Source organism: Atractosteus spatula, chromosome 1, assembly GCF_055471065.1.
Source record: "Atractosteus spatula isolate fAtrSpa1 chromosome 1, fAtrSpa1.hap1, whole genome shotgun sequence".
NCBI classification, from domain to species: domain Eukaryota; kingdom Metazoa; phylum Chordata; class Actinopteri; order Semionotiformes; family Lepisosteidae; genus Atractosteus; species Atractosteus spatula.
Window position 1 is genome coordinate 18,804,594 of NC_142706.1, and position 24,699 is coordinate 18,829,292.

The 24,699-nt window shown below is 37.1% G+C and overlaps 1 protein-coding gene across 1 annotated transcript; it reads left to right on the forward strand.

The window, feature by feature from the left end:
• Nucleotides 1–3,171: 3,171 nt before the first annotated feature.
• Nucleotides 3,172–23,700, forward strand: c9orf72 (C9orf72-SMCR8 complex subunit). The gene is made up of 10 exons (XM_088924906.1): nt 3,172–3,212; nt 3,961–4,472; nt 7,863–7,958; nt 10,887–10,951; nt 12,405–12,477; nt 14,786–14,902; nt 18,917–19,152; nt 19,936–19,993; nt 21,024–21,133; nt 21,994–23,700. The coding sequence occupies exons 2-10, from the start codon at nt 4,029–4,031 to the stop codon at nt 22,178–22,180; spliced, it is 1,386 nt and encodes a 461-aa protein (XP_088781032.1). The 5' UTR covers nt 3,172–3,212; nt 3,961–4,028; the 3' UTR covers nt 22,181–23,700.
• Nucleotides 23,701–24,699: the final 999 nt, after the last annotated feature.

Sequence of the window (24,699 nt, forward strand, 5' to 3'; positions counted from 1 at the left end):
TATCTTATGGTCTGGTGAGACAAAGGTTGAAGTTTTTGGCCTTAATTCTAAAAGACATGTTTGGTGCAAAGACAACACAGCTCATCATCCAAAGAACACCATACCTACTGTGAAGCATGGTGGTGGCAGCATCATGCTTTTGGGTCAAGATAGATGGGATAATGACCAGCTCCAAATATCAAGATATTTTGGCACAAAACCTGCTGGCCTCTGTCAGAAAGCTGAAGATGAAGAGGAATTTCACCTTCCAACATGATAACGACCCAAAAGCACACATCCAAGTCAACCAAGGAATGGCTTCAGAAAAGGAAGATCAAAGTCTTGGAATGGCCCAGTCAGAGCCCAGACCTCAATCCCATAGAAAACCTGTGGAATGACCTAAAGAGGGCACAGGAGATCCCCTGCCAATTTGAAGGAGCTTGAACTTTTTTGCCAGGAAGAGTGGAATAAAATTGGAAAGTCAAGACTTATTCACAAAGACTTCTGGCTGTAATAAATGCAAAAGGTGTTTCCACAAAGTATTAGTTGGGGGGGTGCACACTTATGCAACCAGGGTGTTATAGGTTTTTTAATTTCAATTATTTTTCATAATGTATGTATATATCAATGTTTCTGTTACATTTCATTTTCAGTGCTTATTAGATGCACTGAAATTATAAATAAGAAGTTTAGGAAATTAAATTAATGCACAACAGATCTAGAAATAACACACAATGTTTTATTATATATATATTAAATGTAGTAATTCACCACAAATGCACTTTAACAAAGTTTAGTTTAAATAGCTCTTAATGTCATATTGTGATTTAAATTTCACCTGGCGTTTTGCTGGGTGCTCTGGTTTCCCTCCACAGTCCAAATACATACTGGTAGGTTAATTGGCTTCTGGGGAAATTGGTCCTAGTTAGAGTGTGTGCAGGTCTGTGTCTTTATCTGTTCTGTGATCGACTGGCACCCCATTCAGGGTGTATCCTGCCCTTAAACACGTTGCTTGCTTGGAAACATATGGTTTATTACCATTTTAAAAGTCTATGGTAATACCAAAATCAAATTATTGAAAACCGTAGGTGTACCTTAATGAATTTTTAAAAGGTTACTGTTTTTGTTATCTCAGATAATCAGTTGATCTAATTCATTTCATTCAAGGAAAGGAATGAAAAGGGGGGAAAAGACTCCATGTAGAAATAAAGAGAAAGAATTGGAAATTAAAGCATCCGTGTTGAAAGTGTGTAGATAAAAATTAAATAATCTCAATACAGTAATAGAAGGCTTTAAAACTATTCATTTGCCTCTAGGGGGCAATACAGGTTTTAGATCTGAGGAAAGAGCCACGCGTCTTCCCTTTTCAGCGTTGTTGACTTCCGAATTCGGGAAGTGATACAAAACAGCAAAAGAGAGGTAAGAGCAGTTGCGAATGTTCTGTATTGGAAACGGGAATGAAAGTTGTATGAATAACGTGTTATTTTTAATATATGTATTCATTTTATTCAGATTTACTGGAGTAAGTTGACTATACTCCAGAACCTTTCTGAACGGTTTCTTCAAGAAGATTTAGAAGCACGTCAAGATTAATATACTGGAGACAATATTGTGTTTGCATCATATGACGATTGTCTGCAACTATACAAACAAGAACCTAAAGAGAAGTTGTGTCTACATATTGTTTGGTTTCTTTCCACTCAGCCAGGCTTTCATGAGATTATTAGTTAAAGTGAATAATTATTATCTTTTTTATAATGGTCTGCATTTCATTACAATAAATCAGTACGATGAAGTAATGGGGATTTGAGATCATGATTTTCCGGTTAGTGTTTAAATCTTGTGAATCAATAATTTTAACGTCCTTGGTTTTTTTACACAGAAAAATGTTTTTGCTTTCGTGTTGTCCTTCTCTTCTCTGTTTTAAAAATTAGTCTGCACTAAATCTATGGAAGCTAAATATACAATTGAATTGCACACAAAAAAACGTAGAATATGGTTTAATTGATTTTTAACTGGAACAATATATGCAAAGGAAAGTCATTATTTGTGTTTATTTCATGCTACGTTAGCTTAAGCCGTGTAGCTACAGTCTTTGCTTATGAGGCTGCTTATTATAAAGGCTGTTTTCTTATTAAGTAGACAAAGCATCATAGGTGTTTGTACACAAATAGGTAAGATTTTGGCAGGAGTAGGACAAGAGTTGAAACGAAGTAGTTTGGAAATCTTCAGAGAAGATTCTGCTGTTGGTCTGAATTTGAATTCTTGTAATTTAAGGAAACAAATAACATAAAAAATCTAAAATTAAAAGTATATAACAATTTTAGTATGAATTAAGCCTAAGCCGTATACTGTATACTACATTAGTGTATGTAATGTACTCTATTCTCTATTTTTAGTGTTAATGAATTCATAATACCCAATACACTGTGGTACTCTTAATATACTGTTTTGTTCAAAGTATCTACAGAATATACTCTTCTAGACCAAAATCTAGGCAGACTTGATTTTATTGGCTCTGTGTTATAATTGTTCGACAGTGTCTGTCAGAAACAGAAGTAGAGGAGGCTAACATTTCAAGTTTCTGCAGTGCTAAATTATCAGCTTGGGAAAGCAGTCTGACAGATAAATATTTGTGTATTATTTGTAAAGTTTTCTGCGTTTCCTTTAAGAATGTTACATTATCGCGTTAGCACGAATCCAGGGTATTTCTGCTTACAAAGGCTGGTATTGTGTAGGTGAAGAAGACCGTAGTTCCATTAGTTTAATTTGTAATGTTCTGTTCAATGCGTAAACCTTAACGGCAAAAACTAAAGAGCTTCACTCAGCTTCACTAAAGCCCATATATTTAAACAATACTTTAATTCCACCACCAAAAACAGTTTCTGATTGTTATACTCAGTGGCAGCTCATTCATTTTTGAAAGTGCTGTAATTAATCCAATTAATCAGTGCGCCCACTCCGAAGAATGGTTTTCTCATTAGTCAGGTTTACTATGTCAACACTTATTAAAAGACACTTTGGTTACAGTTCCCTGTAGGCAAAAAGATAATGGTGAAATATTCTACCATGCACTTACGGTTCTAAAAATGCATAAACATTCTCATAGAGAAATGTCTATAAAAATCTATGATGGAGTCCATGTCTATGGAAAAATGCCATGTTTCTTATGTGATGTGTCTTAAAAAAACAAGGCAGGAGTGATTGAGAAGACAGCAGGAGTACACTCACAGGTATATTTTGGATATATTTAATAGCTTCAGGCATGAAGTAGTGTTTTCATTTCAGAATCAGATCATGTAGTTTGCCCACCACTTTGCAGAATTGCCAATAAACGTACTTCCAGTTGAAATTGAAGTTGCGTTGAAGATGGAGCCCATTTGCCCATGGTAACAATTACTGTGGGATACTGGAGGTTATGTGGTAGGGGGTAAATAGATAAAGACTCTTGCAGAATCCACTTCTGACTAACTGCACTATTTAATACAATCTGAATTAGATCTAAAGTGCAGACTACTCTTTGAGATTGGCTGTGCTCTGGTTCCCATGTATGATATGTTTTCAATTTCAACTATATATAGCCGTTTTAATTCGGTTAAAAAGTAGATTATATAGATTAAATACAGAGCAGATAGGGTCTAGATCTGCACCTAACCTGTTACTCTAACATTAGAGTGGATTGACAGAGTACAGTGAACTTGTTCACATTTGGCAAAGACTGGTTGTACCATGGTCTGTGTGGAAGACTTGAAAAGGTACCCTCTTTACTGTTCAAAGGTTAATGAGTCTTTGGGCTGATGCCACTAAAATTCCTGATTTAAGATTATAATAAATGAACCAATTACTCACTGATCTGAAGGAATTTAACATCACCCATGCCTGCTGGACCTTGGTCCTAAGGAGCTGAGGAGCACTAGGCTCTGAAGCTTAAAATGGTACTAAAGTGCCTTATTTCTCACACTGCCTGTTCTTGTTCTGCAGCTTGAACGTGATGGAAAACCCCATCGTGTTTGCTGCTGTGGCTCGAAAATAATTGGAAGCCTTCAGAGATGTCGTCGGGCTGCCCGCCCCAGTCCCCAGCCGTGGCTAAGACCGAGGTTGTTTTGGAAGGGAAGTCGCCGCTCTTAGCCGCCACCTTCGCCTACTGGGACAACATCCTGGGCCCGAGAGTGCGCCACATCTGGGCGCCGAAGTCGGAGCAGGTGCTTCTCAGCGACGGCGAGATCACGTTCTTGGCCAACCACACCCTGAACGGGGAGATCCTGCGGAGTGCCGAGTGCGGAGCCGTGGATGTGAAGTTCTTTGTGCTGGCGGAGAAGGGGGTCATCATCGTGTCCTTGATCTTCGACGGGGACCTGAAGGGGGACAAGAACACCTGGGCCCTCTCCATCATCCTGCCTCAGACCGAGCTGAGCTTTTACCTGCCTCTGCACACGGTTTGTGTGGAGAGACTGAAGCACATCATTCGCAAAGGAAGGATATGGATGCAGAAGGTGGGCAGTTTCCAATGTCCCGCTCGGGCTTGTCCTGTTTAACTGATGTGGTTGTCTATCCATTTTCTCAAACGAGGGGAGTTGAGGATGAAACTGAATTATTCCTGCTCAGTGCAGTAGCTAAATCAAAACTTACCATATATATATATAAAAAACACCTGTAGTCTTATAAAAGGTATAACTTGGATTAGGTTCCAGAGAAATGGGATCAATTGTTTTGACAGGAGTTGTAAATCAGGCTCTCTGAGTTAGAAAGACACTGATGGCTTAATAAATTTGGATTTCATGTTTTCTGTGCGAGTCAGTAGTTTGTAGGTTTCCTGTCACTGCAGTCACTGGTGTGCTGGGAATTAAAAAGGTAAAATTGTTCTTTTGCTCACAGGCCCTGGTATTAAGAAATGATATGAAAAGTGGATAAACTCCGACTCGTTATTTGGTTTCCATTTCCCAGTAGTATTCCTTGTCCTCAGGAGGTCTCCAGTGATGCAGCAAAGGCAGTCTAAAAGAACATTGAGAGTGGGACTGCTTGGAATTAAAAATTAGCCTTCTCTTAAGGGACTCAATGTGCTGTGATAGATTAATGATCTGCCATGATGTGCTAACTCTCCCTTTACCCATAAAAATGGGTTTGGGTTCTAGCCAATACAGAAAATTAATACAATTCTGGTGGTTTAACCCTGCATCACTGCTACTGTGGTGAAAGTGTACATTTATGTATTCATTTCTAACCTGAAAATTGAGTTACAGTACATATTTGTTAACAGAAAATTCCATGCAAGTTTACTCGCTAGTCCAATATAAATCTAACCAGTGATCTACGGCTGGTTCCCATTCCACAGAAGAGGGCAAACACAAACAGCCATAATGCATTTGTGCTGATATGAAATGCATTATATTTCTTTGGCTGCATTCCCATTTTCTTAATAAAAATTTCTCTTTTGTGTGTTCAGAGTCAAAGACCACAACCAAGTCAGAATCAACACAAATTCTGTTCAGGCTAAACAATGCAAACTGTCTTTTATATAAAAACAAAGTTTTTATTGTTTATTGTTAAGTTTTAATTGCTTGGAGTTAACTATAAGGTTACTATTAACTGTTGGTTAGCGCCTGTGTTGTTCCTTCAATATTTTTGAAATTTCACATTGAACTGAAGTAGAAGTCGCACATTTTTATTTTGCAGAAGTGAAACAATACAAAAACATACGAACACGGATTAAATAAGTAAATGTGTAATACTTCTTATAACAAAATAAAATTACAAAAATAAGTTTAAAAAAAATTCTAGCATGAAAGTAAGAACTCCTCAAGTATTCAAACGGCTGCTTACTGTAAAAATTTGGAAAAGAGGGTGCACTGCACACACTAAGTTGTACTTCAGGTTACAGATTACGTGCCAGAAAGACAAGCCTGTCAACAGTGTCTGGCTTGAGTGCAGATGTGTGACAGTTCACAATGTTGCCACCAGTGCACGTTCTGAGAGGGCATTCAGCACTGGTGGCAACATTGTGTCCTGTCACAGATTGCAGGTATGCAGAGGCATTTCTTGGCCAACTTGGACACTCTTGGAAAATTGACTTCATGCAGCCTGATTGGTTCAGAGCGCATTCTTGTACTTTCCTTATACTTGCATACAGCTTTCGTCTTTAGGTGATAGAAGAGGTTGCTTGTATTACCACCTCTGGCTAAAATCGCCACCCGACATAGTTTGCCGTTTTCTGCTTGTGGTCCGACTTTTTATATCTCGACCATTTCCAAACAACCAATGAAGCACTGTCTCATCATGGAGAGCAAGTTGGGGTATGTGAAAAGACAAATTTCTAATACAAGAAATGCATACGGCCAATAAAGTGAAGCATTCTTCTTTTCAACAATTTTGTCGCTTGTTCCCTTGTCGCTTACACTGCCTTTCTCCATTTCTTTGCGTGTCTGTGTTTGCAGACAGGCACACCAACCAGGTGCGTTTGTTTTCACGGAAAAAGGGAAGAGGACGCCCGTGTGTTTTTATTGGCCACAATGAGCTCAGATGTGTCATAAACCGAAGATCAATAATTCTGAACCTATCGGATTTCCAAATATCAGCAGGAATAACATTTTCAGAATTATATAATTGGAGCTAAAATATGGCAGAATTTACAGTAGTAAAAATTTCCAAACCCTGTTTTGCGACGATTCTGGAGGCGCAGTCTATGTAAACATCGAAATCCATTCTCTACCGGTATAAACGGTATAGCCCAATCCATATCGTGGCACATATTTCTACCGGTCTATACCTGTTATACTGCCCATCTCTACATGGAACCTATGTTTTTTTCCCCCTAGAGATGCCCAATGTGATAAGCCCAACCACTCACTTTTGGCCAGTGGCTTTATATACATAAGCTGAATAAATAGGGAAGTCCACATACACCAATTACAATGAGAATAAAGTATACAGGGTACAATGGAAACAAGAGACAGCTAGGTTTCACAAATTTGAAATTAATTTCTACTTTCTTTTTGCTGTCTCACATGTAATGAGAGAGACTGGTGCTAAATTTTAACACTGCCAAGTTGGGAATGTTTGAAAGAATGCCTTGTAATGTAGATTTTAAGCTCATTAGAGCTCAACAATATAAGGAAAGGATTCTATAGTAAAATAAAGTGTAAATGGACAAGCGTTGACCTTCAGGTAAAAACAAGTACAGTATAATTTAAAAAAAAATAGTATTCTCAAAGGAAAGAAACAGCCATGGCATTTCTCTCAGACTACAAAGAAACAGAACAATTACGAGGAAAGATTAACGAGGTCTCCTCTATGTGTCAGAGAACTAATAACTTAAGAAATGGAAAGGAATAAAAGCAAAGCATGCTAGGGAAAAAAATATCTCAAAGGCCAGAATATCAGTTCACAGTGGAGAACAGAACATTAGAAAAGGACCTACGAATGAGAAGCAGCCAATTTATTCCATCAAGCTGCACAGAGATAGATGTGCAGTGTAATTTCCAGTGCTAAACTTATTTGAAATTAAAATCTGTGTTGCATGTGGTCCCCTTTTATGATCTGAAAGATGAACAGGATGAGGAGGTGACTGGAACATCATTTGACTTAATTTAACTGGTGCCTTTCTCCAAGTTTGTAAGTGTTCTGGCATCTGGTTCCACTACAGGGTTGCAAAAGAGGCATGAGAGGCAGGATGGTGAAGAGAAGGAATATTTAAGCAACAGAAGACTGGAGAGGACAAGAGGGAGAAAGGAGAAATTAGATTGTAGATGTGAAGGGCTTCATCTTCATCACTTCTTTAATGGCTATACCCTTATGAAGAATGCGAAGGGGGTTATGAAATATTTAAGCGAGCAGTATTTCAGTGATGTGTTCTGGCTTACGAAGCAAGTATCTGTTTTTTTTTACAGGGATACAACATTATATCAGTGCTGAACACTGAAATTATTCCTATAATGGATCTTCTTTCTTCTATGAAGACGCACAGTGTTCCAGAGCACATAGACGTGAGTTACGATTCTCATTTGTTTTGAAACGTTCCTTGGGGCAAATGATTTTATATTGCCTGTTGCTTTTTTTCCTGCCTGCTGAAATGGGAGAGGGGGTTGAAGTGCAAGCACATGAAGGTTAGCTTGGAGCCTTACAGACATGGTCAGAAAGAGAACCCTTTCGCCCGAAGTAGTAATTACGAACTTGTGTTTACACAGCACTTTTCATTGTGAAGGATCTTAAAACTTACACGGATATGAGCCCAAATCATCCACTACTGAAGTGAAATACACTCCCTTGACACACATTCCAACTGTTAAGTGCCAAAACCCCACTAAACAATGACTGCCGATCAGGTGGGGACGTAAGGAATGGCTTCATCAGTTGACTGAAAGGCTATACCGAACAAGCCCATAGTACTGTAGAATTAGGTCAGGAAGCCAGTGTTAACACCACTACCTTCACAAACAGATGACTTAAAACACATTAGTTTAAAGACTCATCTGAAGAATGGAACCTCCTATAGCTAAATGTCCACGTTTAACATACTGGGGCAGTTATTTGGACGTTTTGGTCCATGGGAATGGACGATTGGTCCATCAACACCATTTACAACAGCATTCCAATTTTTCTTAGAGGTCTCCCATCTCAACATTAACCAGGTCTGGTTTTCCATAGTTTCCTAACAACATCAGTCAACAAGGTGGTAATGCTGCTGAAAGGGCATATGACAATATTTTAGCCGTTATATCATATATTGTCTATTATTGCAATATATAGTAAATATAATTTATATATCATATGATTTCAAGCAAGGTGCATATAATTAATTATTATAAATTATTGTAATGTAGCTTTTTTGTTTATTGTCTTAGAGTGAACAAAATCTCAATATTCATGAGTAAAGTTAAAGGGAAACTGCAATGCTGTTTTTATATTTTGGGGTGAGAAAGAATCAGCCTTGGTGAGTGGATTTCAAACCACAAAAAAAGTAAAAGGTACATACAGTAGCAATTGTAAAACCTCCAATTACCATCACAAAATAGACAAAATAATAACCAGGTATAAGCAGCGCAATGTTCTGCGGTTTCTCTGACAAAACATTTCCGATGACGTCAAGCGGCCCTATTATATTGTACACAAGCAGGAAGCAGGCTTGTGAAAACATCTCTTTTAATCTAATGGAAATATTGCTATCGATTTCAAGATGGTTTTGCCAGTAAATGGAACTTACTTGTTAACTCTGCAAGCAGATCACGCTGGAAGCTTTCTGCAGTGAAATCTGCTGCACAACCTGTACTTATTCGCTTTTACGTCACATTACATTAGTCATTAAGGTGACCACTGAGCAGGAAGGGCTGCATCATGTTCTTGCCTGTGGTGATACCACAGGTTTGCAACAACATGGCATCAAAGTACACGATTTTGCACTTCATTCGAAATTCCCCAAAAATGTCTATACCGGCAATGAATTTATTTTGTTTCTAAGATTTAATAACCAGTCTGAGAAATTGGGACTGCAGTTCCCCTTTAAGTTGATGTGACATAATGGGCTAAAATTCTTTTTCATTTTAACACAATGTCTGGGAAAAGGCATTGACATTGGCAGTAAGAGATAAGATCACTTTATTAGCCATATACAATTTCTTGCATTAGGAATTTGTCTTTTCACATACCCCAGCTTGCTCTCCATGAGACACACAGACACACAGATGAGGAGAGAGAGGCTCGGGGTCAGAGCGCAGGGTCACCTGGAGCAGCTGGAGTTAAGGGCTTTGCTCAGGGCCCCAATGGAGTAGGATTCCTCTGCCGGCTGCGGGATTTGAGCCGGCAACCTTCCAGACACAGGCGTAGATCCTTAGCCACAGTGCCATCTCTCCGCCACAGAGGTGGTTTTATAAAATGTTAGCTTGCTGTGAGTTCCAAAGGAAAAATTGACATTACAACCAGGACAGCATTATCTAGGAATGGAAGGTGCATTTGCGTTTATTTCAGCATTCTTGATTGTTATTTTATAATTGCTTTTCTTATGATACTAAGGATTAAGACACATTACTAGTATTTGGTGGTAGTTACCAATAATAACATAATTCGTTTTGTGAGCCAAGAGATCATAAACACTATATTCCACAGCGCTGTATTGTTGTATCACCCAGCTCTAGCAATAAAGAAAGAATAATATTCAGGACCTGCTAGTGTTTAATAAAACATCAGAATTATTCTTGTTTTCCTACTCCTCTGTTCACAAGCCATTCTTGGAGGGAATAAAGTTATTCAGATAATTATAATGTGTTAATCTCTTTTAGCTCAATTTAATATTTTGATAATAATACCTCATTAAAGTATATTTAGCTGCATTTCTGGAGGTTCTTTAGAAATACTATTCACTCTTTCCAGATATATACAGTATATATGGAATAAAAACTCATAAAAAACAAGCCACCTTTTGGGTTTTGAAAGGAACAAAGTAAAAAGTATCCTATTGAGGTGTGCACCAATAAACGTGGACATTTTCCTGCCTTCACAATTTAATAGATTATTGGATAAAAGGTAGCTCTGTTTATATTTATGTTTTTTTTTGGTGTGCAAGTCATGAATTCTTATTATGGTCCACTCATTTTGCAAGTTGGTGTCTTTGACCTTTAATCACACACTTTTGTCTTTTAAAAGAATTTCAAAGATTATCATAATCTTTATAGAAAATGTAGTTGTCTTTATTTTATAATTGTGCATCAAAATGTATGTAAAATACATCACCTTCGTAAGATAAAATCTATTCACTCGCTCAAAACCTAGACTATAATTTGCATTTTAATCAATAAAAGGTCATTTTTATTATAAAAGGTCTGTGGCTTTGTGGGTTTTCAATTTGTATAATTTAGTACAGTTTTGGATCATCTGTCTCCACTCACACTAAATTTTTTTAACCAATTTATACTTTCTAGATTAAAGACACAGTGCTAAATGATGACGACATTGGAGATAGCTGCCATGAAGATTTTCTTCACAAGTAAGCTCTCAGAATGTGACAATGTTTTGACTAGATAAGTTCTGGGATAGTATTTCAGTATTTCTTTGCTTAAACCTTCCCATACGCTCTCATTTATTTTATGAAAAAGGAAGTAAACATTTCAAAGTAGCATTTTTGTACAGGTCAGTATAGACCCTTTTGCTTGCTTCCAAGGAAATCCAGATCCTTCTAAGCTTAGTGATCTCAGTATGAAAAAGAAGAGCGGTTCACATCAAATTAAAACTTACATGGGGTTCATTAGTAAAAGCTATATAGTTTACTATATAAATACTATATATAGTTTATAGTTTCTCCAGCACCTTGCTTTTGTATTAAGTAAACTAAACCAAAGTGAACTATGAAATTATCTAGACTATATCATTGTCTTAATATATAAGGAAATTAGTGATTGATTAAAACTTAATATTTAAGTAAACCAGCATTTGCCATCCATCCATCCATTTTCTAACCGCTTCATCCAATTCACTGTCGCAGGGGAGCCACACCATGGGGTGCCTTTCCATCACTGGATTGATAGACATAGACACAAACATGCACACCAGGTCCATTTTTCCCAAAAGCTAGTTAGACTGCCGGTATGTCTTTGGACTGCCGGAGGAAACTGAAGCACCCAGAGGAAACACATGTGAACATTAGGAGAACATACAAACTCCATACAGATACCGAATTTGAACCTAGGGCCCCAGTGCTGCAAGGCAGCGACGCCAACCACTGTACCACTGTGCTGCCCCACAAGCATTTGCTCAAGACAAAATCAATTTTTAGTTACCCTTTGCGAATAAATCACAAACTCTCTCTGTTGCCAGATAATTTAAATAAAACCTTTACCTCAGTAATCCCTGCTTTGACGTACGTGTGCTACAGAAGTCTGACTCAAGGGAATGGAGTAGCTCCAGACTTCTGCCTAAGTGGTTTAGCAGAGTGGAGTTGTTAGGCCTGCAGTAATGGATGAACAGTTCTGGATTAAAACTGGAGACCTGCTGTGTCTGCTGTCCCTGTGATAAACTCCCTCCCCAGCTGGTGATGGCCCTCCATTGTGTAACTACCAGAGGCACATCGCTCTTGCTCCAGAGCCAGAGTGTGGTTTGCTTGTCTCGTTAAACAAACACTGTAAAGAAAGTAATAGTACAAACAGTTTTGTAGGACAGGATAAACACCTAAACGAATCTGAGAAGGAGGAAAAGAATGTGCCCATAAAAATATGTAAATATGCTAGTTCTCCACTATATGGCATTTGTATTATACTGTGCTTATTTTTTATAATAGCAGTGTTATTTAGGGATTGCTGTTTTACTTGTCACTATGACTGGCTATAAGGATGAATTAATTCAAACGCCATTCTTTTAAAAACATTACATTGTTTTACATTTAAGAGCATGCAAATGATGTTCAGTGTTTCCAAATATTTTCGTATTGCTTCTGTGTTTTCCAGGGCAATCAGTTCACACTTGCAGACATGCGGCTGTTCTATAGTGGTGGGGAGCAATCCAGAGAAGGTTAACAAGGTACTGCAACAGTAAATACAGCTTCTTGTTCATTTCCCAGCCAGTGCATGCTTCATACTCTCAAACATGCACATTGTCATTTCCAATTTCACATACTCTAAATAAAAAAATGTACAGATGTCTTCCAAACCAAATTACAAAGGCCCTAAATGGAAATTTTGTGGAGAAATGCTTAATGGATGGTTCCAGCATTGACAGGGAGCACACAGCAGAATTTTTAGCTATAGAATTCAGAAAAGACTAGCACAGAGAGTCATTAACTCTCTAATGAAAGAAAAAACATTGCTACATCCCCACTTCCCCAGTTCTTGTAAATACATATGCATGAACTTGTGCATTCTCAAACAGTAGAACAGTACTTCATGCTGATAACCCCAGTGTTTATGCAGCCAGACCAGTAATTTAGCAGCAATTGCGTTTTTGTGTGGTGTGTAATCAATTGTGTTAGGACTAACCCTTGTGAATTCAAGAAGATGCTGGCCATAATCATGCCAACCATGGCCATAGAGGTGTATTTATTCAAGCATCCATGAATGTACAGTAGTTTGCAATGCAACCTTCCTTGTATCAACACGTAATGACAGTGTCATCTAGCCAGGAGAGTACTGAACATGACATGGACATGAAATGCAATGTATTACAGGTATACAGTGATGTGAAAAGGTACACCCTCTTAAGATTCTACATTTTTATAATGAAGACATCTGACCTTCACCTAATCCTCTCCAAGTCCTAAAGTAGATAAGGTGTAAGTGTGTAAAAGTAAGGGTGCACTTACTTTTCCACACAAGGCTACTAAATGTTGGCTGTTTTTTTTTGTTTAATAAATAATCCCAAAGTAAAATTTGTGTGTGTAACCTGTCACATGAAGTTACATTTATCTACTATTAGGACGTGATGAGGACTAGATGAGGGTCAAATTCAGTACGTCTTAATATGTAAACCCATAAAATTGTAAGGGGATGTACTGTTTTGTGTATGCAGCTCGTAGTAATGCACAATATGAACCCTGTGTTCAACATTCATATGAGTTGCAAAACTTATAAATAGTGAGATAGATGTATAAGTAGTATTCATACCTCGGCAAAGTATTTTGTTGCTGCTTGAGCTTGCAATCATGACACTTTCAAGTATGACTTTATATTTAGAATCTACACAGTTCATTCCATATTGATAAACCTGGAAATTGCTGATTGCATGTTAATTAGATTTTTAAAGAAGACTAACAGATTGTATAACTATTTAGCCCTTTTGCTTCCATAACCCTAAATAAGTACAGGTGCTAAATAATTGTTTTAAACTTTGGAACTTCAGTTCAACGTAGACAAAGACATCCTAGTTCCTGCATCTGTCTCTGTAAGTTTTCTCTGATATTGAAAATGTCTATATCATGTTATTAGAATAATAAAGGACTTGGAAGTTCGTCATTACTGATGGATACAGTTGAATCCTAGGCGAAAACATGCTTAAGTTGTCCATGAATCTAAAAATCGGTTGAAAATTCACAGTTCTGCAGGACAATGACTTGAAGCACAAGATCAAAACCAAAACACTGAAGTGGTCTGACCAGAAAAGAGTAAATGTCCTCAAGTGGACATGAAGTATTAATGTAAGGGGTGCTGGAGATTTTTTTCCTCTTCCCCTTAAAAGACAGTCAGAAGTCCATCTCAGAAGTTAAAATAAGTTTATATTTCATGCACATGGGAGCGAAACAGTGAGATGCTTGGTGTATTTTTCTTAAAGTAATTAAACTAGAACAGTCATTAAAATTTTTTCTGTTATCCATCACACTTCCCTGTGCTAACAAGATTGGCAGTGTTCCTAAATCACGCACATCTTCCTACTTCCCTATTTGCTAAAGATAACTTCTTTTAACACAATTTGTTACAGGTTCGTGGCACGCATTCCTATGTAATAGTATAGAATTACATAGTAGCCCTTGTGTCCAGCATTCTTCCAGTCCAGTTCAAACCAGTTCTGAATGTCATAAAATATTGCATCTTCTGCAGGAAGAGTGTGTACAAAGTTCACAGAGACTATCACAACAGGGGTTTAGGGCTTAAATTGAAATTTACTGATTGCTTTTTTTAAGGGTTTTGCTGATATTTTTGAGTAAAATATGTTTGTTGTTTGTAATTCATCAAAATGTAATAATATTGGCAAGAATCAGATACTATTACAAGGCACCATACACCCCTTATAAAGATTAAGAGGATTTCAATTCTGAAATTGTTGTATTGAGTCTAATACTCAATCTCTGCCATATATCCAACTTTTAGTCAGTAGATCTTATCTTTTTTTTTTACAGATTGTTCGAACCCTGTGTCTTTTCCTAACTCCAGCAGAACGGAAATGTTCACGGCTCTGTGGGGGAGAATCATCCTTCAGATATGACACCGGCCTCTTTGTCCAGGGCCTGCTGAAGGTAGACCCTTTCCTTAACATCAGCAACTTGAATGGTGATGAATGCTTACTCTTCAAAATTCAAAATTTTGACAAAAGGAAGAATTAGTAATTACACTATAGTAGCACCAGGGAAAAAAGATTTTTGTTATTTTGATTCAGTATAATACTGTAAATTGGACAACATGGTGGCACAGTGGTCATCAATGCTGCCTTGCAGCACTGGGGCCCTGGGTTCAATTCTGAAACTGGGGTGCTATCTGCAAGAAGTGTGTATGTTCTCCCTGTGTTTGCGTAGGTGTCCTCCGGGTGTTCCTCCTGTAGTTCAAAGTCATACCGGTAGGTTAATTGGCCTCTGGGAAAATTGTCTCTGATGTGTGTGTGTCTGTGTCTATCTGTCCTTTGATTGGCTGGCGTCAATGCTTGCAATCCAATCACCTTGCTTGCCGGAACAGGCTCCGGCTCCGGCTCCGGCTCCACTGCCACCCTCATTTGGATGAAACATTAGAAAATGAATGGATGGATAATACTGTAAGAGCTATACTATAAACATTTTTAATCAAAAGTAAACAGCTGTGACAGAAAATTGCCTGCAACACACTGACCTTAATTCTGTTGAAGGAAGAGCAGAGTATTTTCTGAAGTACCTGCCATTGATTAATCTCACCTTTGGAGTACCACCTAAGATTAACCGTTCCTTTTTAATGAGTAGGCTCTGTTTGCTCCCATCAAACACAGCCAATTACCTGGAAGAGAAGATGAAAAGCTTTTTCCTGTGTTACTGCACCCACACTTTGTACCTGTCAGCAGAGACCACACTGTCCCAGAGATTCCATTAATTAGATTGCCATGATTGTAATGGGAAGCTTCATGCTGGTTTTTGTCTACCACTGAGAAAGCACAACACAAATTTTAATTAATCCTGCTTATTTCCTTGAATTGTAGAAGTGTATCAAGCATGGATTAATAGAGATTTTAGGCTGCACAGGTGTGAAGATGAAACTGGGAGACATCTCTATGGTATTACTGTATGGAAGGTGATTTTGCAACAAACCTTGTTAGTTTCAATGGTCTTTTCTATTGTGAGTGTTTGAAACATGAAAATTGTGCCTCAGCATTGAATGGTGAAGTGGTGTTACATCGTTTTCATTGTTGCAGTTTTTACATTTTTAAGTCATGTTCTATATTCCAACGAGGGGGAGGGAACGTGTTGCGTGAACTTTGGTCACACTAGAGTGAAAATTTCCTGACACTAGTTTGCCTAACAAGCACATTTCTAAAAATTAAATAAAACTCCCCATTTATAAGGGAATGGCAAGAGTGGTCACGAGGCTTCTTGGTTCCTTGGCACAGTGTAGTTTCAGTATAAAAGAACAACTTGGACAAAGACATCTTTTTAGTCAAAGATTAACGTGCTGTTATTTACAATGAGTGTGAGTACCTGGGACCAGTCTTTAGAGAACCAAGATTTACCCATTTGTATCTCTTAATGATAGACCAATATCAACGCTGACCTAATGAGAGGAAAATCTAGGAGTGTTACAAATAGGTGGTTACAAAAATGGGTAATATCAGGAAATGACCGAGTAGATAAATCAGTTAATAATTATAATAAAGATTTTTGCCAAGAATATAACAGAGTGGTGGCCATAATTAGAGGCACATAAATTCTCTTGCACAGCTTTATTGAAAACAGTAATAATTCAGGCACACTTAAAAAATATTTATTAAAAATGACAATACACATACTAAGCAAAACACAATATAAACATACAACACACACGTTATCCTGTGTACAGATTTACAAATAAGTCTTCCCAGAGGCCAAATGCCCTAATCACCCTGAAAACCCCCAAACTGTTACCAAGTATTAAAACTCTTATGTAATACCCACAAAGGCCCAAAGCTGCTTTCTCAACTAACCAGAATACAACCTGCAGTTAAATTTCTCTCTGTAAACATGGATGCCAAATGGCTACCTATTTCCCTATTATATAAAAAAGTTTTTAACTGTGGGATTCCTTGCACATGAAATCAGAGTTCCCTAAAAACCACAGAATAGTAAATTCTCTTAATAAGGTACAAATACTTAGCTCCAATTTGATCTTCCTGGGTGGACTGGAACGAGGACCTCTTGCCTCCGATATCTTTCCTGTTTGTCTTGTCTGTTCTACTTTCCTCCTGTACCTGCCAGTTACATATATACTGTCTTCCTGGATTGTTGATTGACCCAGAACTTAATTAGCTATGCTAAACCAAGGTAAACTTCACAATTACTTTGATCCCTGAATCTAGATCAACATCTTAGCAAACATCCCCTTTGCTTTGAAGATTGGAAATGTTTACATTAGCCAGGTGTTACCTTTTGTATGTAGTTTTCTTAGTGACACTTCTTTTGTCACCTATAGCTGCAACAGTAGGAAAATGATAAAACCTTCTGTTTGTAGATTGGCACAGGATAATAATAATAATTAATAATTGCTTACACTTGTGTAGCGCTTTTCTGGACACTCCACTCAAAGCGCTTTACAGGAAATGGGGACTCCCCTCCACCACCACCAATGTGCAGTATCCACCTGGATGATGTGATGGCAGCCACAGTGCACCAGAACGCTCACCACACATCAGCTATCAGTGGGGAGGAGAGCAGAGTAATGAAGCCAATTCATAGATAGATAGATACTTTATTGATCCCGTGAGGGAAATTGCAGAAAATGTTGTGATCGCAAATCTAGTTGCCGGCAAAGGTATGAAGAAAAAACACTAACACACTAGCATTAACTAACTGAAAGAAACAAAAAGACACAGAGCTGCTGTAGCAGGCTGCCACTAACACGGCGCCATCTTGATTATAGATGGGGATTATTAGGAGGCCATGATTGATAAGGGCCAATGGGAAATTTGGCCAGGACGCCGGGGTTACACCCCCTACTCTTTTCGAGAAACGCCCTGGGATTTTTAATGACCACAGAGAGTCAGAACCTCGGTGTTACATCACTATACTGGAGCATTAGGACCCACATGGACCGCAGGGTGAGTGCCCCCTGCTGGCCCCACTAGCACCTCTTCCAGGATGTTTGTGTCTGTTCTGAGAAAGTGGAATAGCTCTGTGTAGCATGTTTATTTTGATGGGTAAAATGGGCCTTACTCCTCTTGTGTTTTTAGAAGTGAAAACCTCATTTTTTATCATTGTTGAAACAGTGAAATTAGCCAAAGCAGATTTCATTCTTACAACATTTTGCAAATGTCTGCACTCATTTTCTCTTTGAAAACCTGCTGCTCATGCCAGGACAGAGAGCTGAGAGAAAGAAGCAGCTCTGTCACTCATTCTTACAAATCACCTACTTTTCTTACTATTGTATGGTTTTCCCTTCTGTTAACATAAAATAATGTATGGTATTTTAAAGTAATCCATGAAATGGTCAATAATTTTGTCATAATTGTTCACCAAGATATTCCATAAACTATTTAGATTTTAAATTAAAGGTTATTTGGCTCATCTCGTTCATTTGCTTGATTGTACATTGATCTTACGACCTCTTTGAAGGTTATGTTCCCAGTGAAACTTACTCAAAACGATGAGGTAGTTTGATTCCAACCTGCAGAATTAGTTTCCCAATTTTATATGTAAATGCAGTCCTAGATACAGATTGGTGTACAGGAGTTTAATTAACTTTCTTGCCAGATTTTTTCGGACGTGCCATCCTAATAAAACGTATCTTTTCAGATTCATACGTTTATACACTGTAGATATCAATTACAGGATACAGATTCTACCTGTCTAAATCTGAAAGTTCATAAGCAATGATGTGACTGATTAGCAGGTGTAGTGAGAGAGGAACTGTTCCTCAGATTTGATCTTTATCTGGGAATGTCTCTGGGTATGTATGCAACTAATCCGTTACAAAAACAAAAACTCAAATGAAACTATCAACAGAAAAGGAAATGAATTAAGCAGGCATGTATTCCTCTAAATATTAAGCGGCTATCTGAATTAAATGTAACATGTGTTGTATCTTTTTTCTGTTTCCTGCAGGATGCCACAGGTAGTTTTGTGCTGCCCTTTCGCCAGGTTCTTTATTCTCCGTACCCCACCACGCATATCGACGTTGACATTAACACAGTGAAGCAAATGCCACCTTGCCACGAGCACATCTACAACCAGCGCTGCTACATGAGGTCAGAGCTGTCTGCCCTCTGGAAGGCAGCATCTGATGAAGAGATAACTCCTGATACCATCATACTTGCAGATGAAACTTTCACTCCTGACTTGTACGTCCTGTGATGTTTTATTTTTAATGTGTGCTGTGGCGTACTGTAGGGCAGAAAGTAAGTCAAACCTTTCAAGTGCCAGTGAGTCTCTGATTACAAACCCAGTGCCTGAAGAATATTTTGATAAATGCTATAGTTAAACATTCGGATGGTTGATATCATTGAGGTAATGTGATCTGAGGATCCACTTTTCAGATTAAAAAATAAGTTTGCATCCTTTTTTTTTTGGATGTACATCTTTTTTTCTCTACCTCTATTTAGTTGATATTGACTGAATCAGAAGATGGACTGAAGTCTTAAAGGGGTCAAGAGGTCCTTGACTCACTGACTACACATAAGATTGAAATTTGTTTAATTTAAGGCTAAACGGGGGAGACAAATTGATCTTTTTTTTATCTTTGTTTTGCAATGATTCCATTCTTTCCACCAGAGGGCGATAATACAGCAACTTACAATTTTAACATGATTCACACACACGTTTTCTTTTTTGATTTTAATAACAAGAAGGTACCTACACAGAATACCAAATACAGCTTATGTGGAGTAAGCTTGTCCTTTAGGAGTAAGTATTGTGTTTTAGCTTGAATCTCGGTTACATTGTTTCCTGTATTTGGCTAGGCTTAACAAAGCTGATCTATAGAAGTCCAGACATCCCTGATCTTAACATTTTTTTAAATTAGTTTGTATAAAATTTGGTAAAACCAATTTGGGATGCATCTCACATACTTTTGAAATGCAATATATGAGAATAGATGTCAGACTGTCTTTGTTCTTATTCTACAGGAATATTTTTCAGGATGTCATGCATAAAGACACACTTGTGAAATCATTTTTAGATCAGGTGAGTTTAAAAAAATGTGCATTTTCTTTTGACTGAAATGTTAAACTGGGTAGCTTGATGGGAGGACCGGTTATATGTGGCACCCAAGAATAGGCAATAACTTAAAAGTTGCTACAGAAGAGGCTCAGCACAGCATCTCAAGTGATTGTACAAAGAGTGTTGAGCTCTGTGGATTGCCGACTTCATTCAGGTATTGCCTCAAAGACATACTGACTTCTTCCTCTTTGAAAGTTACTTAAAGGGAGTGTTTCAATACTTGTGGTCCCTTGAAATCACTGAATTGAACACAAAGTATGTTTGTGTTCTAATGTGATCAAATGTGTGCAAGGAATTACCCCAAAATGTATATTTTATTGTTCTTATCATTCATATTAATCTCATGATCACAAATATAAATTGCTTGACTAGAATAAAGTTTTGACTTTACTATTTCTGTACTTTTGGAGGGAACTGTATGTAGCACCGATGGAAAATGCTATGTAAATGCAAGGAATTATTTATTAGTAATGCATATAAAGTCTCCTGTGTTATTAATCCAAACTTCCTTTGAGGACTTCTTTTGCCTCCAGTGGCCTCATTATGCTTTTTCAGAAATGTTCAGCTCATCAATGCAAGTAATTTCATCGCAGGCTTTTAAAAAGTGGAAACTTTGTCATATGCATTTTTTTAAAGATAACAGTAGATGCTTTAAACCAGGGTTGTGGGTATCTGGGATAAAGTACCCCATAATGTCTCTTGAGAAATGAGTGGATCCTTGGATCAGTTAGGAACTAGGAACCAAATGAGGTCAATGAATTGTACACTTTTTTCTGTTATTACTGACTTTAAGACAGGCTTCTTAAAAGTCACAGACTGCAATGTGGGAGAAAATATTAACGTTTTGACTAATGGCAAGAAAGAAATAGAGATAAACATGGTGTACATGCAATACACATAGAATTTAAATTTTATTTCCCATTATAAGAGTTACTAGTGAATTAATTATTTCCTTATCACCTTTTCCCATTATATATTTATTATTCTTTCACAGGTGTTTCATCTAAAGCCTGGGCTGTCTCTCAGAAGTACTTTTCTTGCTCAGTTTATGCTTGTCCTTCACAGGAAAGCACTCACTTTACTAAAATATATAGAGGATGAAACGTGAGTATTAAACTTAAAGTATTTTAAAAGTATTTTAAAGTACATAGTTTTTGCTGTTATAATGTGGAGATTTTTTAATTTATAATTATATTATATTTATAATTTTTATATATTTAATATATTAAATTTATCATTATAAATATAATATATTTATATATTTTTTTCATTCTCAGTTAGATTCTTCAATGTATTGTGGAATTTCCTCCTTAATATATTATTTGTATTTTAGTACATTTTAGAAAATGAATATTTGGACTTTACATTTTCATGATTTGCCCACATTTATTTAAAAAAAGCTATGAACTAATCTGGGATCTTCAATCTAGAGGTGCTCATTGCTTTATTTTCATTCATCATTTGTTCTCTGTAGGAAACCATCACTTTAAAACCTGTGGCAGAATAATGATTGCCTTTCTTGTACTCCAAACCAATGGCTGTGCTTGTAGCTCTCGTAGACAGGCTCTCTGACCCACCTAGTCTATTATCATATAGATAGCAGCTACAAGGGCTTCATAGATCATTACCTTCTCATCAGTTGAACATCCAAATGGGTTTGAGTCTATCCCAGCTTTTGTTGTATTAAATTGAGTGTGCAGAAGTCCTCTTAATCAGTGGCAGATTTACTCCCATCTAATGATGGTACCTACTTATACAGGTGGTATTTAATATAGCAGTGTCCAGTTTGGATACTGTAACTCACAAATGTCTGGTAGTGGGTTCAGAGCCACAGCACCTATCCCAAAGTGGCCCTAATGATGGAATGTGATACTGTATATACATATATTTTTCAAATATAAATGAAAACCATGGCAATGACAAAACTGCTGTCTATTTTCATTTCTTATTCTGAACACTTTTAGACAAAAGGGGAAGAAGCCATTTAGGTCTCTTCGAAGCCTGAAGACAGACCTAGATCTGACAGTTGAAGGAGATCTCAGCATCGTGATGGCGCTGGCTGAGAAGCTGAAGTCTGGTCTACACACGTTTGTATTTGGAAAGCCTTTCTACACCAGTGTGCAGGAGAGAGACGTTCTCATGAGTTTTTAAGATGGACATGTAAGATATATTAAAACAATTATGGTAGATTATTAGGTGTTGTATATATATTGGATTCCACTGTTATTATTTGCTCAGGAGATTAAATAAGTTTATATTCAGGCCAAGTCAAAAAGATGTGCATCATCAACAGTGATCAAATTTAATTTTTGTAATACCCTTTATCAATGGATCTTTTTGCTACCATCTGAAAACAAAATGTAGAAAAGCTCATCACATTTGCCATAGTCGGTGGGTTCATCTAGTTTGTAGAGAAAAAAGTTAATTTGATTCCTGTAAAGCATCTGGCATGTACACTCTGTGTGAACTTACCCTGATTGTCAGTATTTCAGAGGATTATATGGAAAATAATCTGTCAAGAGGTTCAACATATTCACCACTTTAAATTTAATTTTCTCAATGGTATATCAAATACTGAAGTTAACATCTTAGAACAAATAATCATTTGACATTTATGGCAGCACAGAAGCAACTTCCATGTACACTAAAAAAAAGGTTGTGGAATAATAATTTCAGTGAATTCTGGGAAGGTTTTTTGATTAACTTTTAATATAACTGTCAGGCAGCACACTTGTTAGCATTGTTGCCTTGCAGTGCTGTGGCCCTGGTTTAATTTTTTGGGGTTATTATCTGCATGGAGTTTGTATGTACCCCCCATGTACCCCCACTGTGGGAGGAAACCACTGTTCTTCGGACATACTGGTCTTTGGTAAGTTGTCCTCAGGGAAAATGGACCCTGGTGTGAGTTTGTGCTCGTGTGTCTGTGTGTGCCCTGTCCAGGGTGTATCTTGCAATTTATCAGCTGCTTGCTGGGATAGGTCCTGGCTCCTCAGTGATACTGTACTGGATGAAGCAGTTAGAAAATGGGTGGTTGAATGTATACTGTACACTTCTATTAAGTGATTTGGAGACCCCCCTGGATCATATTTCAATGGGTTTACAAATGCCTATGAATGTGATGTTAGAGAAGAACAAAAAACAAAGAAAGCTTTATCTGCTTATTAGGTTTGGAATTAACATGAAGATCTACTGGTTTTGATATTTTCAAACAAGAAATATTGTAATACAGTATTAATGTTTTTTCTAGTACTGTGCTGTAGATGTAATATTTTAGTAACGTATACATGAGTATTGTAGATACAATGATATTTCCTATTTACATAGGAATTGTATTGTTGCAATGATATTTGCGTAGTAATTTTATTGGTGCATTATCTTCTTTTTATGAAAGTCATTATTTACTTGAAACTAAAAGATATAAAAATAAATTATATAACTTAAGGAAATTGTCATTCATTTTGCACCCCAACTAAGTAAGCAGTTTTAATCTTTAGAGCAAATTACACGAGGAGTGGTTAGTCTAATACATTTTTAACGACAGAAAGATTATATTGCGTGTGGATGACATATTTCTCAAGTGTAAAAAAAGTTCAATTCCATGTACCACCATATTCTGAATCATGCACTGTACACTAAAATTTTTAATTTCAAATAAAGATAAACTGCATAAATCAGAACTTGTTTTACTGGAACCAATTTTTAGGCCTTCCCTGTCCAAAGTGCTGTTTTTCCATTTGTTGTCTTCATCTACAGTACCAGTCAAAAGTTTGAGTACACACAGTCAATAAAATGAACACCCAAAGCAAGCGGATTTCAGTCTGAAGCCCAGGTTAGTTAAAAGTCAGAAATGCAACTAGAAGTACAGATGTTTCAACATCAACTGTTCAGAGGAGATTGTGTGAAGCTAGCCTACCAGGAAGAATTGCTGCAAAGAAACCACTGTTAAGAGTGCAGAATAAGAGAAAGAGACTTGCCTGGGCCAAAAAACACAGAAAATGGGCCTCTGAGGCCAGCTTCACACAACCTCCTCTGAACAATTGATGTTGAAACATCTGTACTTCTAGTTACGTTTCTGACTTTTAACTAACCTGGGCTTCAGACTGAAATCCGCTTGCTTTTTGGTGTTAATTTTATTGAAAATGAAAAATTAATATTTTCAATGCAGTTTACTTCAGATTAAAAGTACACATGTCATGTAATTAAATATTTAAGTGTTTATAGACATGTTTTTACGGTTTAAAGCACAGATAATCATGAAAAACCTGGTTTCAAGGAGATGTACTCAAACATCTGACTGGTACTGTATATCTCCTGGAACAGATGTGGCATTTAATCAAGGGGGAAAGGCTGTTTTGAGCATCCTACCTATTCATCATTACAGTGAGCTGTGAAAGAAGTTATGTAGCAGATGGTCCTTTCTGTTTGAAGGTAAGACATTTCTCCTGTGAACAAACTCTAGTTCATAATTACTAAGATCAGCAACAACATAGTAGAGATATGCTTTAAATGCCTAACATCACAAACATATCACCATTCAGTTTTCAGATCTCACAAATATACAACAAAGTATATTTGTTGTATATTTTCTATAATTAGATGACTGGTAGGGATGCTTTCAAAATTTAGCAGTCACTTGTTATTTGAATTAATATTGTTAAATTTTAAATGAA